Source organism: Caretta caretta, chromosome 6 (genome assembly GCF_965140235.1).
Source record: "Caretta caretta isolate rCarCar2 chromosome 6, rCarCar1.hap1, whole genome shotgun sequence".
NCBI lineage: Eukaryota > Metazoa > Chordata > Testudines > Cheloniidae > Caretta > Caretta caretta.
In genome coordinates this window covers 112372753-112390768 of record NC_134211.1, presented here as the reverse complement: position 1 = coordinate 112390768, position 18016 = coordinate 112372753, and the positions used below count along the sequence as shown (strand labels likewise).

The following is an 18016-nucleotide window of genomic DNA, read 5'->3' as shown; positions in this document are numbered from 1 at the left end:
TCATAGGGCCTAATCCCATCAGCCACACTATCAGAGGCTTGTTCACCTGCACATCTACCAGTGTGATATGTGCCAGCAATGCCCCTCTGCCATGTATATTGGCCAAACCAGACAGTCTCTACTTAAAAGAATAAATGGACACGCATCAGACTTCAAGAATTAGAACATTCAAAAACCAGTCAGAGAACACTTCAATCTCTTTGCCACTTTTGGGCCTGTAATCGAGTGACCAATTCTTCAACAAAAAAACTTCAAAAACAGACTCCAACAAGGCTAAACAATAAAAGCTAAACAATATTAATGGCTTATTGAGGAAACGCACACAAGGATTACCCTTGGAACTGTGTACAACAGAAACCACTCAGATAGCACTATGCAATGGGAACTGTTTGACCCAGATCACAGGAAAAGAGTTTTTTCCAGCAAGTGGGAAGAAGATATAAAAGGGGGACAATGACATCACAATGGAAACACCTAAGGAACAAAGACTGAACTGGGGGAAATGATGGTCCCAGGCTAAAGGGATTTCTAGCCTGTGTATGGGAAACTCAAGCTGCAAAGCCAAGGCAGCTTGTGCCTTAGAAGTCTGCCAGCCTGTTTATCACTCGGGGTGAGAATTTGCATATTCATATCCCACCTGTCTAGTATGGTAAGATCAGTTTTGCATTTTTGTTTATTTACTAAGTAATCTGCTTTGATCTGTTTACTATCACTTATCAATCCTTTTGTAGTTAATAAATTTATTTTATATTTTAATCCAAACCAGTGTGCGTTTTTAACTAAGGTGTCTGGGGGAAAAATCTCAGCTTGGTTACCACAAGTGTGCATCGGCGTCTTCACATTGAGGGAGAGGCAGACCAGGGGATAAACCCTTATACTGGCCAGATTTAACCAGGGCAGGACAGTACTGCTCTGGGATCAGAGGCTGGTGATTAGAGAGCCTGCATGTAACTGCAGCTGGATGTGTCCCTACCTTTTTGAATGCTAGTGAAAGCTTGTGGGGGCTCTGCAACTTGTCACAGCAGCACAGTGTGAGAGGGAGCCCAGGCTGGTGGGTCAGAGGGCTCAGTGGTACCCCAGTTCAAGGTGGCACCCTAGGGGGAACCTGTCAGCTTTTCCCAATATCTAATCTAAATCTTCATTGCTGCAGATTAAGCCGATTTCTTCTTGTCCCACTTCAGTGAGCATGGAGAACAGTTGATCCCCATCTTCTTTATAACAGCCCTTAACATATTTTGAAGACTTATCAGGTCTGCCCTTAGTCTTGGTTTCTGAAGACTAAACATGCCGTGGCGCACACCCCCCGCCCCCTCCCCCCCAACCTTTCTTAATAGGTCAGGTTTTTCTAAACCTTTTATCACTGTTGTTGTTCTGGACCTCTTCAATTTGTCCACCTTCTTCTTAAAGGGTAGCACTCTGAATTGGACACAGTACACCAGCTGAGGGCACAAGTGTTATCTCCTATGTCTGTCGTACAACACTCCTATTAATACACCCCAGAATATTAGACTTTTTTTGTAACTGCATCACACTGACTCATTTAATTTTCTGATCCACTGTGTTGGATCATATTAAAGAAGTTCTGTATTAAAATCACAAATGAGTTTGATTCCCCATAGTTTAAATTCCAGGGTATTACTAATTAAGAGGTCTCTTGGTTTTTGGTACTGTTTCTCTCCCTCTGTGAAACTTGCAAGCTGCTAATTGTGTTAGTACGTTAAGACAGAGTCTGTTCTCAAAGCAATTCACAGAGAGACTCAACGCAATACTCTGTAACAACAGAAACAGCACCCAGAGACTCCCCGCCCTTTTGTTGTATTAACAATTGTGATTAAAATAGAGATAGAGGATGTATGTGGATGGATGCTTGGTGTGGATAATAACTGAATGATCAGGGAGGTGCCAGCCTAAGAATCCAGTGTCCATCGGCTGAAGGTGTCAAGTGGAAATAACCAGAGGGACACCCCCCCCCCCCCCCCCCCGAGGGCAGACTGGAATCCACCCAACAGCGTCAAGAATGGGAGAACCAAAGAACAACATATTCCTGATGGCTCCAAGATGTTATCTTATCTGCTGATTGATTGATTCAGCAACAGCATGATGAAGCAATTCCCATAGACTGCCATAGGAAGAAATTCCTATAAAAATAGACTCTAAAAAGTGAGAACTTTGGGGTCTGATTCTGCAAACCAACTTCCAGGAGTATCAGATGAGCATGTGACAAGGCCCTGCTCCCTCCTCATGTCCAGGCCACCTGGCCAGTGGCTTGGCATGAGCAACTCTAAGGCTGGTAACTATGATAACCTTGCAGAACCTCTGTGTGTGTGTGTGTGTGTGTGTGTGTTTGTATGAACGAATGTGTGAATAAATATGAGATTGAATGGAATGTTATAACTATAACTGCTTACTATGATTCTTTCTGTATGCATAATAAATGTGGTATTTTGCCTTTTCCCCTTTAATAAGATCCTGCTGGTTTTTATTTTATTGGTATAACAACTGTAACTCCAAGAAATTTATCAGTGTGTAGCTATTTCCCGTTTTGTAGTTGTGCATTTGATTTTTCTTTCCTAAGTGAATAGTAAATAGAACATAATGTTTATATTCTGTTTTGGTTTATGCCCTGTCACTTTATTTTTTACAAAATAAAGATTTAAAGCTCTTGGTAAAACTGAACTTTGTAATGCAACCTCAAGTAGCAGGGCTGTAGTTAGCAAAGGCAAGGTTGAAGAGTGCCTTGCACTTGAAATGAAATTTGGGGTGGTTTTTATGGTGTTTCTGGGAGTGCATGGAAGTTTGTTCTATAGTCTTGGGCTGAGTCTCAGGAAAGGTCTATCTCATGCACAAATTCTCTTTATCTTGTAATGGACAACTGAGTCACAGACAGCATTTGCTGATCAGTCCTCATCTTGGCGCTTCAGGCAATATTTTAGATACCTTAGGCCCAATCATTAAGTCCCTTGAAGGTGAGGACCAAGATTTTTTGTATGGGGTCATGACCTTTGTAGGGGTAATGTCCAGGTTTTCCTGCAGTGGCACATAATAGAGGAAAGTGGGATTGCTACTATGGAAATATCTTTGAACTCTGCTTAGTCTACTGTCTCTGTCAGCCTCTGGCAACACCTGATAAATTTGAAAACAAATCAACCTCACCCTGTTTCTTCTAACTTTTGGAAAAGGAGGAGCATTATCTCTGTTTGCCCCTTCCACACCACAGCCTCCAGACTACAACAGTGAGTGTGGGAGCAATCTGATAACTGTAGTAATACATATGTACAAGAGTTTAGCCACAAACATAGTTATATTTGGGATCATGCTTCCTAAGTTAATGACTTCTACCAAATTATCTTGTACAACTTGACCATCATTTTGGTTACCCTTGTATCTAAAAATGGAAAAGATAAATGGGACAATAAGAAGGAAAATCTTGTTATTGTTCAATGTCTTGTGATTGACAGCCCTAAAAATACCAGATAATTAACTCGTGATTTATCACAAAACTAATTAACTCAATTTAAAAAATTGACTGATCAGTTTTATTATTGTTTAACAGTGTGATTAAAATACCAATTTAAATTATGTTTGGATGACTTTTCTACATGTTCAACTATATTGATTTCAATTACAGCACAGAATACAAAGTGTACACTGCTTTTATTTTGGGTTACAAATATTTACACTAAAAAAGAAACCAGATATAGTATTTTTCAGTTCACCTCATACAAGTACTATAGTGCAATCTCTTTATCATGACAATGAAACTTGCAAATGTAGGTTATATATAAATTTTGTGGTGGTGGTTATATAACTTCTGTGTTTGCATGTCATCTAAAACTTTAGAGCCTACAAGTCCAATCAGTCCTACTTCTTGATCAGTCAATCACTAAGACAGACAAATTTGTTTACATTTATGGGAGATAATGCTGCCTGCTTCTTATATTTACAGTGTCACCTGAGAGTGAGAGCAGGTGTTCCCATAGCATGTTTGTAGCTGGCATTGCAAGGTATTTACATGCCAGATATTCTAAACATTTGTATGCCCCTTCATGCTTCGACCACCATTCCAGAGGACATGTTTCCACGCTGATTGTTTTTTAAAAACAAAACCCTTAATTTGTGACACAGCTCTCCCCAGAGGAGTTCAGTGTCTCCTGCTCTGTGATTTTACCCTCATTCTGCCATATATTTCATGTTAGGGTAATCTCAGATGGCAACCCAGCATATGGTCAATTTTAAGACCGGGGAGGGCAAACTACAGCCCATGGACAGGATCTGGCCCATCAGGGCTTTCAGTCCGGCCTGCAGGATTGCCAGCCCTCTGGCGCAGCAGAGCTAAGGCAGACTCCCTGCCTGCCCTGGCCCCATGCTGCTCCCGGAAGTGGCCGGCACCATGTCCCTGTAGCCCTTAAAGCCCTCCCCTACCCCTCAATGTGCAGCCCTTGCCTGCAGGCACTGCCCCCCACAGCTCCCATTGACCAGGAACAGTGGCCACTACGAGCTTTGTAGGTGGTACTGACAGGTGAGGGGAGCATGCAGTGTAGCTACCTATCCCACCCCCAGGAGCCACTGCTGGACATGGTGGCCACTTCTGGGAGCAGCACGGGGACAGGGGAGGCATGGAGCTAGCCTTAGCCCTGCTGCGCATTGCTGTACCCCAGAGTTGCTCGAGGTAAGCGGCACTGAGCTGGAGCCCACACTCCAAACCACTCCTGCACTCCACTCCCCTAACTCCCTGGCTTGAGGCCCCTGCACCCCAACCCCTTGCCCTGAGCCCCCTGTCTTCAGCCCCCTTCCTGCACTCCAACCCCCTGCCCTAGCCCTACATTCATGGCCCTGTATACAATTTCCCCACCCAGATGTGGTCCTTGGGCGAAAAAGTTTGTCCAGCCCTTATTTAAGAACACTTTCATTGCAGATTTGAAAAAATGCAAAGAAATACCAATATGAGATTTCTAAAGATAGCTACAGCACTCAACCCAATGTTCAAGATTCTGAAGTGCCCTCCAGAATGGTATTCTGTTTAACAGCACAATTAAAACTGCGATTAATTAGGATTCATTTTAAAAATCATTTGACTGCCTTAGTATTTTTATTTTAATCTATTCTATCCATTGCTTCAACAGTTTTTTTTGGTTTTTATTGTTATGTGGGATTTTTTGTAATCCTTAATGTATCTAACATTTCCAAATAGATAAGATAATGTGGACATAAAATAGATTACATGCAGAAAATGTAATGATCATATAATTCAGTTTGTCAGGAACCTCAGATTTAAATGGAATGAAATTTTAGATGAAAGGCCAGTTATTTGTAAAACAAAACCATGTAGTATTAACTTTTTAAAAAGGCTTGTATCATTTTCCCTTCATCCCCCACAGCACCACCAATTTAACTTTTTTCCAGTTTGTTAGGTTAAAAGTAGGAATCCTGTTAGAAGAATCATGTGACTTATGTTTTTAATATGATTTTTAAGTATCTTGAAATAGCATAGCACTATCTTGCATTCTGACAGTTTGTCCTACTTTCTGAAACTGAAATACTTTATGAACATCAGAAAGCATGCATTTGTGTTGAAATGCACTGAAGCCTGAAAGCCATTCATGTTAACTGATTAAGTTGATAAATATCACTGAAGGGTAAGGTAGCAAAAGGATTTTATGTACGGTTTTTAAACTTGCAGTTTAAGACATTTAGTTAGCAAATCTAATCCTTTGGATCTTGGAGAAATACAAACCTAGCATTTGTAATGAAAAATATTTGAACTAAATATTTTCTTCTAAATAAGAAGTCCTATGTAGTGGAAAAGATATATATATTTATCTCTATCTGCTGTGTTTGTTGAAATAGTATTTGAGTACAAGATCCCGTGAGTAGTTCAAACAATACTGTATGTTCTTTCCTCCCTTTCTCATTAATAATTATCCTGTTACTGTGGGAAAAGATGGTGGAGAGGCATTTCATTCTGAAGTTAAGGGTTGTGGTTTTTCTTGGCTCTTCAAGGAAAGTTTTTCACAGTCATAGGCCAGCTGCCAACATAGTGGTCTGTCCTGTCAGTTTTCCTCTTGATCTCAATAGTTATGATGTTCCTGAGACATGTAGCTCATGTGGTAAATCTTAAGTGCAGAGGTAAAGGTAATTCCTCAGAGACCCTCAGCCCATGGAGAGCAAAGAAAGTAAGAGCAATATCTGAAACCTAACTTGGTATTCAGTGAGGAACAAATGAAAGTATTGCGGTCTGGAGATAGTTTACTCCTGAATTTTTTTGCCTCATTGTCTGGAGCATTGTTCCAAGTATCATGCATTGCACTAATCAAGCAGGGAGCATATGAAAGCATGGATTAAAGTGTCTAAATCCTCCTTTATCAGGAACAGGAACAATCTCTTAGTGGGAGCAGGTATTTTGCAGTGGCTTCCATTTGAAAATCCATTATCCATAGATAAGGACTTGCTAATTCCTCCATACTTTAGTCAAGAGGTTAAAGAAGCCTTTTTCATAAGAGTAAAAAATTGCATATGGACAAGGCCCCATGGACACACTGGTTCAAAATCTGAGGTGGAAGCTCTTAAGTTCTGAAGCAACATTCATTTATTCTGTCATCATGAACTGTCACTACCATCCCATCATCCACACCCAATCACATATAGCTATGGCTCACAGTTGAAAATACTCTGCAAAATTTGTTGATTTACTTTCAACTATAATTGTGTTTGAAAACGTTTTCCCTGTGTTCTCTAGGTGATCTGTTCCACAGCTCCTTCCCATCCATATGTATTTGGAACGCTTATAGTTGGTTTCAGCAGCATATCTGCCGATCTGAAGGCCTCAGTTGCTACACTGTTCTCTGGGCTGCCTAGCTTGCTCCCTATACTTCTGGTCCCCAGTTGCAAGTTAGACTCAGCACTGGTTCCCCATCCTCCTGCCTGGCTATCTGGAACAGTCCAAGGAGCATTCTGGTGAAAGTTGCAGAGCAACAGAAAGTTGAAGGCAGGTCCTAGCAGGGCAGGTAGAGAAAAAAAAATATATATTGGGCACTTAAATGCAGTAAAAATGGTGAATTCAGTGGCAGGCTGAATTCTATGCCATAGTGGGGAAAATATCAAATTACGTACTGTAAAATTCATGGTGACCCAATTTGAGATTAATGGGGCAGATCATACTTCACAAGGCTGTTTGATTTAGGCTGTCTGCAGATGCAGTCAGGTACCGTTGTATTGATTTACACTAGTTTCATGTCATGGTTACAAATTTCATAATCGGAAAGACTGGGAATTTTTTTAATTAAAACTCAAGATTCCAGTAAACTATTCAGGTACAAGGGGGTGAATTCTGCAATAAATTCTACAGCCATGGAATACTGTGATCATGTCTGAGCCTTGTCTACTCTAGGAAAAGTCAAATATTTAATTCACTGACAGTGCTAATGACAGTTGAAGATATTGTGTAGGTACAGGCTTTTTTTTTTTTTTTTTTTTTTTACAACTGTTATCTAATCAAAAGATGGCTGCATCCTATCTACACTATAGCTTCCAACATTGTTACCACTGGTGGAGAGCCATAGGTCTGAATTTGTCTAGTGTAGCCTCATCTTTAGATTACTACCTTTCCAACACGGAAGTGTATTGATTTCAAAGACCTTAAGCTTCAGTATATTGGGAAGGAGGTGGCTGAAGGGAGGCAGGGGGCAACAGTGGTATAGAGGACTGAGCTAAAAGCTAGGACACTTGGTTTCTGTTTGCAGTTTTGAATCACTAAAACTATGCAAATATCATCCCCTTTTAGAAAGTTGTGTGAGGTCTGTGAATGAAAATTTGTTATGAGTGTAAGGATCGAATTTAAGTCTATTAGGATGGATTAATGAGAATCCGTTGATTGAGAAGCTGCTTAATATTTTGTTTAATCTTCATTGTTCAATGTGTAGCCCTTGGCCTCTTACCGCACAGTGCGTACTATGTAAACCCTGCTCTGAAGACAGAATTAATAATTTCCTCAAACTCTTATATGGCTCTCATGGCCGTAGTAATATTTCACAAATGTTGATTCTTCATAAAACTCCTGTAAGGTAAGGGGATGGTGTTATCCCCTTTTTATAGATGGAGAACTGAGGCGCAGAGATTCTATTCAAAAGTATCCACTAATTTGAGGTGCTTAATTTGAGTTACCTAGGACCTGATTTTTCAGAATATTTAACACTATATAGCATCCTGTATATTCCAGCCCAGCTGCCATTGATTTCAGCTGCAACCCTAAGTGCTCAGCACTTATGCAGATATGACCTTAGAGTCTCTAGTAGGGCACCCATAAAATGAGGAACAAGCAATTAGTGACTATCTGAAAAGTTTGATTTTTTTTTTTTAAGTGAGTAGTTTAGCATCGCACAGGAACTCTGTGGCAGAGGTAGGGATAGAATCCAATTCACTAGGACAGTATTCAGCTTCCTTACCCATGAGACCTTCCTTTTTCTTTCCAAAGTCATTCACTACACACCTTTCAACTTCATCAACAAATAAGGCAGGGGTCCTACAGACAAGACTCCTTTAAAACAACCCTGATTCATACCCAGGGCAGGTCCATTTTCTGCACTGTGGAAAAAATAGTATCTGATAATTTACTTACAAACTGTAGCATAATGCATATGCACGTGGGGGCTGAATTAAGGCTACATAGGTAACAGTAGTTGTGACACTTCGTAACTTCTGAATGCTTGAAGTTGTAATCGTAATATTTCAGTGTGGTTGTGTGCATGTAGCTTCCTAGCTTTTTAAGAAGTGTACTGAAAAAACAAATTTCATCATGTAACAGCATACTGATGTCCACAGTGATCATCAGCAGAGTTGGTATCTTTAGATCCACCAGACAGATCTCTGCCACCTGTTACTATTGGAGTAACTGATCGCACTAATAATGTGTTGTGTCATGTGGATCAGTACCAGAGGAGGGGGGCACTTTGAGAGAAACCCACTGACAGAGATTTCAGGAGAGTAGGGGGAGTGGAGTGGTAAGATTCTGGAATTTTGGGCTCCATTGTAGGTTCTGGGGTAGAGTGCTCTAGAGTCTAGTGGACACTGACTTTTTCTGCCTGTTTCTCCTAGACTAGACCCTTTCTACCCTCTCGCCTCTAACCTGTCCCATTCCTGTCTCTCCCTACCTCTGGCTCCTTGTAGCAGTTCCATTTTCCTCACCTACTTAGTCCCAGTCTCTGTTACTCAGGTTTCTCAGCCTCTTTGCCCATGTAGTTGTAGTCTCTCTCTCCCTTTTGTACTCACTGTCCAAGTCCCATCTCCCCTGCCCCAACTCTTTCCCTCCCCACATCCAGGCCCAGTTTTAACTTGCCCTGCCAGTCCCAGTTAACTCATTCCTCATTTAGTCTCTCCTTCCCCCACCCCCCTTATCTGTTTATCCTAGTATTATTGAGCCCCTCTAACCATAGTATCTGAGCTAATGGAACACTCCTCTGAGGTAGGGAAGTACTGTTTTATCCACATTTTACTAATGGAATACTGAAGTACAGTGACTGAGAGCTAGTTTCACAAAAGGAGTTGGCTGCCTAACTGCTAGTGGAGACTGATTCTGGGATTTACAAAACCCACACTCTGCTGCTGCCAAACCCTCTAGGCACTTAAACTCTGCCTAAATTTTTGTAATAAAATTCCTTAGTTGCTTATGTTTCTGCTTCTGGGCATGTATGGGACAGCCTCACTCTTGGCATCTGGACGCTTACGCCCCAGAATTATGCATGAACCAAGGGAAGATAGGTGTTCCTTTGTTAAACTCTCCTGCGGGGACTAATCAGGTAAGTATGTTCAGCACTCACCTTTTGGATCGAGACCTGATTGCAAATTGGCACAAAACAGGTGGTGGAGGGTTGCAGGGGAGGAGCCAGGGGACCTGATTCTCCTCCTCCCACCTCTCATATGAATGGTCTAGCCACCAAGCTCCAGAATCATTTTCATACTTGAACACATGTTCTCTCTTGCCTAACGATTCTTGCATTATTTATCTACAGTGGAACAGCTTCAATAGGAGAGACTGAGGGAACTCCACATCAATATACCCCAGTGCCTAGGACACTCCCCTAAGAGGTGGCAGACCCATTTTCAAATCCCTTTCTCCCCTCAGGGAAACTGAGGGTCTCCCATATCCCCGGTGAGTACCCTAGCCTCTGGGCTAAAAGTTTTATGAGGGAACTCCTCTCCTCTCCCTCCCTGGCTTCTTGCAAAAGTCATAGGTGAGGGTTTATAGATGAAAATCTGAAAGCAGAGGGAGGTGCTTCCCTGCAGCCTGGGCTTAAGTGCCAATTTTCCTGAGATGTGCAGGATTTAGTACATACCCCTTGACTTGACATCATCTTGGTTAGCTTAGGTGGAGAGCTGCCTAGTGTGCTGGTTTTTGTAAATCTCCATTCTGAGGCTCATATCCCTCCATTCCTTGTGCAGGAGGCCTGAGCACCAAACTCAGACTTTATGAATCCTAGTGATACTTTTTCTGGGCACCTAAAAGATATGGTGACACTGAGTGTCACCACTCCTAAGTACCTCTGTGAACCTAGCCCTCAGTGACTTGCCCAAGATCACACATGCAATCTTTGGTGAAGCAGGAAATTGAACCTAGGTCTTCCAAGTTCTAGGCTAGCACCCTATCCACTGGCTCATTCTTCCTCTAACCCTAACCTTTCTTTGGCTCCTACTCAGTCTCCTTGCATGGCCAGTTCCAGCTGTCCCCATGTACTCTAGCTCTTTGTCCAATCCCAATATCCTCAGACTTCATACTTTCTCCTCTGAAAGCCAACTGGCTTCTAATTGCAGTCCCAGAGTCCCCTCTCTTGCCCAGCCAGTCAGTTTCTCCCTCCAAACTCAGTTTCTCTGCCTGTGTCAGTGGACCAGGTTGTAGGCAGCCGTGCTTAGTGGTTGGAGCTGGGGGGGGGGGTCAGGGCTGAAGTCAGAGCCTGAACATTGGAGCTAAGTGAGGCAGAACTGCGGATCAGAACTGGATTATCGGGAGTCAGGGAAGACAGGAGCAGAGCTGGTTCTGAGGCAGCACCAAGGCTGGGTGAAGGGCAGGATTTTGGCCTGGAGTGGTGGAAGAGCAGATCAGGAGTAGGGCTTCAAGAGATGAGCAAAGGGAGGCGGAACATACATGGGCACGTACATTGAGCAGCCAGAGAGCTACTGCTGTTGCTAGGTTTAAGAACCTGCCTGCTGGCTTTTGCAGCCAGTCAAGCAGGGGAGTCCATCAAGCAACCTAGCTGGCTTGTTAGGGCATAGTAAATACTGAGCAGGTGCACCTGAGGGCCTTACTCCTGACAGTCTGTTTCCCCTGCCCCCCATCTTTTTGTATCGCCTTTCCTTCTGCTCCTTTCTCCCCTCCCCCTGCAGCACAGTTATTGTCCCCTCTGTATTTGAATCTGGTAGCCTCCTCCTGTATGCTGGCACCTACTGGAAGTGGGTAGTGTCAGTGTGTCACTGACAGCAAAAGACAGGCAGGCAGTTTTGGGCAGTCAGTGGAGTCCCCCTGTGGCTGGAGGGCCCCTAGGCTGTCTGGAGCCCCAAGCTCCCACCCCCCACGGCCAGAGGAGCCCTGGGCCAGCCAGAGCCCCCTGCCGAGCTGCGCTTCACCTCCTCTCCTGAGGCTACAGCCACCTCGTAGGAAAAGCGTCTCTTCTCGATGAACCACCTGAGCTTTTTATATGTTCCATGCAGGTTCCAGTGCTGCTGAGAAGGCAGTATCTGCTTCTCCCCAGGGAGATGACTGGAACCTGCATGGAGCATATGAAAAGCTCAGGTGACTTGTCGGGAAGAGATGCAGATGGCTGTGATCTCAGGAGGGGAGGCACAGCCTGGCGTGGCCTATTATAACTGTTGCCTATGCTGTTACTTCTAGGGCCTGGCCACGCCCTGGCCTGGAGGCAGTGGCCATTACAAGGAAATTGAACCCCCCCCCCCCCGATTTATAGGTTGGTCAGATTTAGGTGGATTTTCACAGGGATGGCAAAAGCAAATACCTGACACAAAGGCACTCCCAAATTTCAAGTTCCTGCTCCAAAGACTGGGGGGTACTAGAATATTTCAAAGAAAAGGTCTTGAGAGCCTTTTAATACAGGGGGGAAAAAACAGAGAAATATTGTTTTGTCCTCACTTCATTTTCAGCAAGAGCTGAACCATTCTGGCTGGACCTTTCTTAAAAAAAAAAAAAAAAAAGAAAAAAGAAAAAAAAAGAGATTCAGCTTGATACAGACACCCCACATAGAACATTTCATCCCAAACAGTTAAAGGAATTGAAAATGGGGTCTTTAAATAGGAAGTGTCTGTGTCCTTAATATCAATTTAAAGGAAGACTGTATAAAACTGGATTCTGTTTCCGTTTGGTGTTTTTAATTGTTGTATCATTCTTCTTTTCAGATGATATTAACTGTGTTCTTGAGCAACAATGAACAGATTTTGACAGAAGTTCCAATTACACCAGAAACAACCTGTCGAGATGTTGTGGAGTTCTGCAAAGAACCCGGCGAAGGAAGCTGCCATCTGGCTGAAGTGTGGCGTGGAAATGGTAAGCGAAAGGCTCCTTGGTAACAGATGTACATTTCATCATATTTATTAAGATACAAATGTAGATTTTTATTACTGGTTTTTAGTTTATTTTGCTTTTTCTAGAGAATTTTTTGCTGAATATTAAGATATCAAATGGTCACAGCTGTAAAAATAAATACAGCCCTTGCTGATTTTTTTTTCCCTTGTCCCTTCCCAGCTGGAATATTTTTATGAAATGTAGTAGACAAACAATAAATGTCTCTAAGGTTATGTGAGACATTTCAGATTTTTAGTTTAAATAAACAGTTAAACTGAACATTTTTACTTAAGCAGAAATTTAGTTTAGTAAATTCATTTTGGGCTTGGTTTTTAAGCTAAAATGTCTCTTCCCCCCCCCCCCCCCCCATTATCAAACCTGCAAACCCAACTGGGATCTAAGGCTACAGCTGCTCTACAAGCTAGGGGTGTGATTACCTTGCTCATGTACATGCTAGCTCTCATTGAGCTAGCCCATGTATAAATAGCAGTGTAGCTTCCATAGCATGGGTGGAGGCATGGTTGAGGCATGCTGAGTACAAACTTGCCTGAGACAATGGATATATATGCAGCACAGCTCAGCTGTGCTTCTGCACTCTATCTTCCTCTTTTCATGGAAGCTTCATTTCTGGTGATAGCCAATGCTTCTGGCTCTGGGTTGTGATGTCTTGTATCTAATTTTCCATAAATAAGTGGTTTTCCATATGTCTCCGTCTCCTTGTTTATCTTAAACCATGAAATCTCCCTTCCTAACTTCTCTAGCCTTGCTTTAGGATTGGGGAAGATTGGGTGGCATTCTTCAGACATTTGTAGAGCCCTTCCAGAATAAGCTGTTCAGATAATACTGAAGTCCTATTCTCTTCATTAATTTCAAGATTCTAAAGAAGTGAGAGGTATCTCAATGTGTCTTCTCCTACGACCTCAGAACCTACATCTAACTTTTTTTAAATGCTCCTTTCTTCCATTTGCACAGCTCCCATGTTGAGTTAAACTCACAGGATGGGTGTGTACAATACTGGGCTTTTAGTAATATATTTCCAAGCTTAAGTATAAATGTACTGTGCAGTATTTCTCCTGTGAGGGGAGAAAAAAGCAAAACTTAAAGTATCTCTATAGTTCTTTAGACACACTCCTGTGAATGGCACTGTGAGGTCTAATGTGTGTCTCCCCTCTTTTCTCCACCCCACCCCCCAACACCACAGTGCTGTATAGTATTTGTCTTAATTACCTCATGGCTCTGTGTAGAGGCTACATTCCATTTTGAATTGTCCAAGGGCTGGAGTATAAATTTAGCTCAAGTCTCAATCATACTAGCCTCAAGCCTCAGCAGGACTCCTAGTGATATCAGTGGAAGGTTTGCAAAGGATTGGGGGTAGAATAGGGCTTTTAACTTTACTTACTACTGCTAAGTGCATTATTGTCAAATTTCATGTCACTCAGTGGGAAGAGATGATTACATTTAGGTCCATCCCTCCTTTTGTTTTTCTCTTTTCTTTGTCTTCTCATTTCGTCCTTCTGAATGGCTCTCCCTTTTTAAAGATCAGCAATAGAATAGTTAATGCTGACATTTAAGTGTCATTTAAACATTTCAGTTAGATTAATGAAAGATAGGGAAGTTCACACCTGAGTCATTGTTACAGACTGTCTGCAGCCTTAAGAATATCCACTTCCATTGTTAAGAAGTAAGCTGCTAACCCTCATGGATGCACAGAAAACTTTCTAAATGCGAACCAAATGTAACTGAAGGTATTGTCTTCCTAAGAATCTGAATGTCATGTGGACTGCATAAATACATAAAGTGGACCACAAGTAAGGAGTTTGACACCACTGGAATAGGTCTAATATCTTGAATGTTTTTAGCCCTTCACTTTGTTCCTGTCTGTACCTCCAAAGTATCCGAAGTAAGGATGAATTTATTGGATTGTTCAGAGAATGTAGTATCAACTAGCTACAAAAGATTACCTGGCAAGTGATTTATTCAGACACTCACTGGATATTTTTAGTTTCTAATGTTTTGGTGAGAATGGCAGGGTACAGCCTGTGTGACAAATATAGGCACAAGCTTTCTATAGTAACTACTCGGATCCAGTAAAGACTACAATTTTGTGGTTGTAGTTCATGACCTTTTCAATGTGCTGAACACTTTGGGCAAAAATCCTGAAGTTGATAGTTTATCTAGAATATGATCCTCCCACAAAGATTAGTAAAAACTTGAACAATCTCTCAAAGTAGACATGTAGCTTCTGCTGTATGGGCTATCAAACTGTTTGATATATGCTTATTGTGATGCTGGCAGACCTCACACCCATGCATCCGGACCACCACGAGCCTCACCATGTCAAGCCTCACCCCTGCATCTGGAGCCCTCCACACCTGGCCTGCTACCTACCCTCTGCCGGCTGAGCTGCTAGTCCTAGCTGGGCTGAGGGTGGGGGAGAAGTGCACTTCCCCTGCATGGATTGGCTGGGTCTGGGTCAGACCCATGCCCAGAAACTCCCCTGGCTCCGCACCCCCACCTTGCTTCCTGCCCCCTTTGCTCCATGTCCTGCAAGAGCTGCTATGAACACAACTTTGTCCTCCAAACCATCATCAAAATGGCCAGAAGGGTGCAGAGGCAGTGCACGGTAACAGGGCTCAACCTGGCCAACGCCTTTGGCTCCATGCCCCACCACCACATCTTTGCCACGCTCCAGGAGTTTGGGATGCCAGAGAACTTCCTCCGTGTGATCCAAGAGATGTACGAGGGATGCAGCACCACCATTCGCTTGGTCGAAGGGGAGACCGCCAAGATCCCGATCCAGAGCGGAGTTAAGCAGGGCTGTCCCCTCAGCCCCATCATCTTTAACCTCGCCATGGAGCCGTTGCTGTGAGCAATCTCCAAGGGCGCAGATGGCTTCAACCTCCACGGTGAGAGGGTGAGCGTCCTGGCTTACGCGGATGACCTGGTCCTGACCGCAGATGACCCAGAGAACCTCCAGCATATGCTAGATGCCACCAGTCGAGCTGCCAGTTGGATGGGGCTCTGCTTCAATGCAAAGAAGTGCGCATCCCTCCACATCGATGGCAGCAAAAGGGACTCGGTGCAGGCAATGGAGTTCCAGATCCAGAGCGAGCCCATCATCCCCCTGGCAGAGGAGCAGGCCTACCGACACCTCAGCACACCGATGGGTTTCCGTGTCCGGCAGACACCCGAGGACACCATCCAAGAGATCTTACAGGATGCTGCCAAGATCGATACCTCACTGCTAGCACCGCGGCAAAAGATAAACGCCCTGAACACCTTCCTGATCCCCCGCATCTCGTTTGTCCTAAGGGGATCTGCCATGGCAAAGGTACCCCTCAACAAGGCAGACAAGATCATCTGGCAGCTGGTGAAGAAGTGGTTGTTTCTTCCCCAGAGAGCCCACAATGAGCTGGTCTATATCACCCACAGGCATGGCGGTGCCAATGTCCCCCACATGGGTGACCTGTGTGACATTGCGGTGATCACCCATGCCTTCCACCTGCTGACATGTCCCGACGCCATGGTAAAGAGCATTGCAGCAAAAGCCCTCCATGACGCAACACAAAAGCGGATCAGCAGAGCCCCCTCCAACCAAGACACCGCCAGCTTCCTGAGCGATTCCCTGGATGGTGAATTTGGCCGAGACGGGGGTGACATCGCTTCACTGTGGTCCCGCGCCCGCAATGCCACGCGCCGCCTGGGGAAGCGCATCGGCTGCCGCTGGGAGTGGTGCGAGGAGCGCCAGGAGCTGGGAGTTCTGGTGCTGCAGATCAGGTCTGAGGACAACACCATAGTCACCCCACGCACCAGGGGCATGCTGGAGAGGACCCTGAAGGCAACCATCCATTCGCTGTACATAGAAGCCCTAAAGCATAAGCCAGACCAGGGAAAAGCCTTTGAACTGACCAGCAAGTGGGATGCCAGCAACCACTTCCTTGCCGGGGGCGGCTTCACCCGCTTTGCCGACTGGCGGTTCATCCACCGCACCCGGCTCAACTGTGTCCCGCTCAACGGAGCCGTCCACCACAGGAACCGAGACAAGCATTGCAGGAAGTGCGGCTACTCCAACAAGACCCTGCCCCATGTCCTTGGAGCAGGGCTTGCAGCTGCATGAGCCTGGCAGCTGCGCCACAACACCATCCAGAACCGCCTGGTGAAAGCTATCGCCCGCGCCTGCGGGAGGTCGCTGTGAACTGCACCATCCCCGGTACTGACAGCCCGCTGCGACCCGACGTGGTAGTCACTGACAAGGCCCAGAAAAAGATCATCCTCGTCGACATCACGGTCCCCTTTGAGAACAGGACCCTGGCCTTCCGAGAAGCCCGAGCTCGGAAACTGGAAAAATATGCTCCTCTGGCCGACACCCTGAGAGCAAAGGGCTATGAGGTGCAGCTGCATTGTGGGGTAGAAAGGAGTAATTTTAAATTGGATGTCAAATTCTGTTAAAATGTTTAGTCCAGAGCAACAAGAAAAGGAAGGCCAGCTCTTACTGCTTGTTTCTTTTACTACCAAATCAAGGAAACACCTATCATTTAAATCAGCCTCTGTAGCAGATGACTGTAGGATAGCTAATATGATGCCAATTTTTAAAAAACTCCAGAGGCAATTCCAGGCTGGTATGCCTAACTTCAATACCAGGCTAATTGGTTGAATTTTTGTATTAACAGAATTATCAGACGCATAGACGAACACAATTTGCAAAGGAAGAGTCAACATGGCTTTTGTAAAGGGAATTATGCCTCACCAATGTTAGAATTATCTGAGGGGGTCAACAAACATGGACAAGGGCGATCCATTGGATATAGGGTACTGGGACTTTCATGAAGCCTTTAACAAGGTCCCTCATGAAAGGCTCCTAAGCAAAGTAAGCAGTCACAGGATAAGAGGGAAGGTCCTTTCTTGGATCAGTAACTGATTAAAAGACAAACAAAACGTAGGAATAAATGTTTTTCAGAAATAGAGATAAATAGTGGGTGTCTCTCCAGGGTCTGTACTGGCACCAGTACTGTTCAACATACTCTGATCTGGAAAAAGGGGTAAACAATGATGTGTCAGAATTTGCAGATGGTACAAAACTATTCAAGATGGTTAAGTCCAAAGCAGACTGTGAGGCATTACCAAGGGATCTCACAAAACTGGGTGACTGGGCAAGAAAATGACAGATAAAATTCAATGTTGATAAATGCAAACTAATGCACATTGGACAACATAATCCCAACTATACACATAAAATGATGGGGGTCTAAATTAGCTGTTACCACTCAAGAAAGAGCTCTTAGAGTTGTTGTGGATAGTTGAGCAGCTGTTTTCAGACAATGTGAAATGTCAGTCAAAAAAGTTTGCAATGTTAGGAACTATTAGGAAAGGAATAGAGAAGACAAAATATAATGCCTCTATAGAAATCCATGATACGCTCACATCTTGAATACTGCATGCAATTCTAGTCGCCCC

At 43.9% G+C, this 18016-nt stretch overlaps 1 protein-coding gene across 8 annotated transcripts in view; it reads left to right on the top strand.

Moving 5' to 3' along the window:
• The window catches only part of PPP1R13B (protein phosphatase 1 regulatory subunit 13B), a 139334-nt gene that overhangs the window by 35615 nt on the left and 85703 nt on the right, over positions 1-18016 (top strand). For 7 of the 8 annotated variants that reach the window (XM_075129897.1, XM_075129896.1, XM_048855352.2 and 4 more), the window contains exon 2: positions 12397-12544. In XM_075129897.1, the coding sequence (XP_074985998.1) occupies positions 12397-12544 (148 nt within the window). Of the gene's footprint in view, positions 1-10004; positions 10145-12396; positions 12545-18016 lie in introns of all 8 variants that reach the window. The other variant, XM_075129898.1, reaches the window with a different exon arrangement.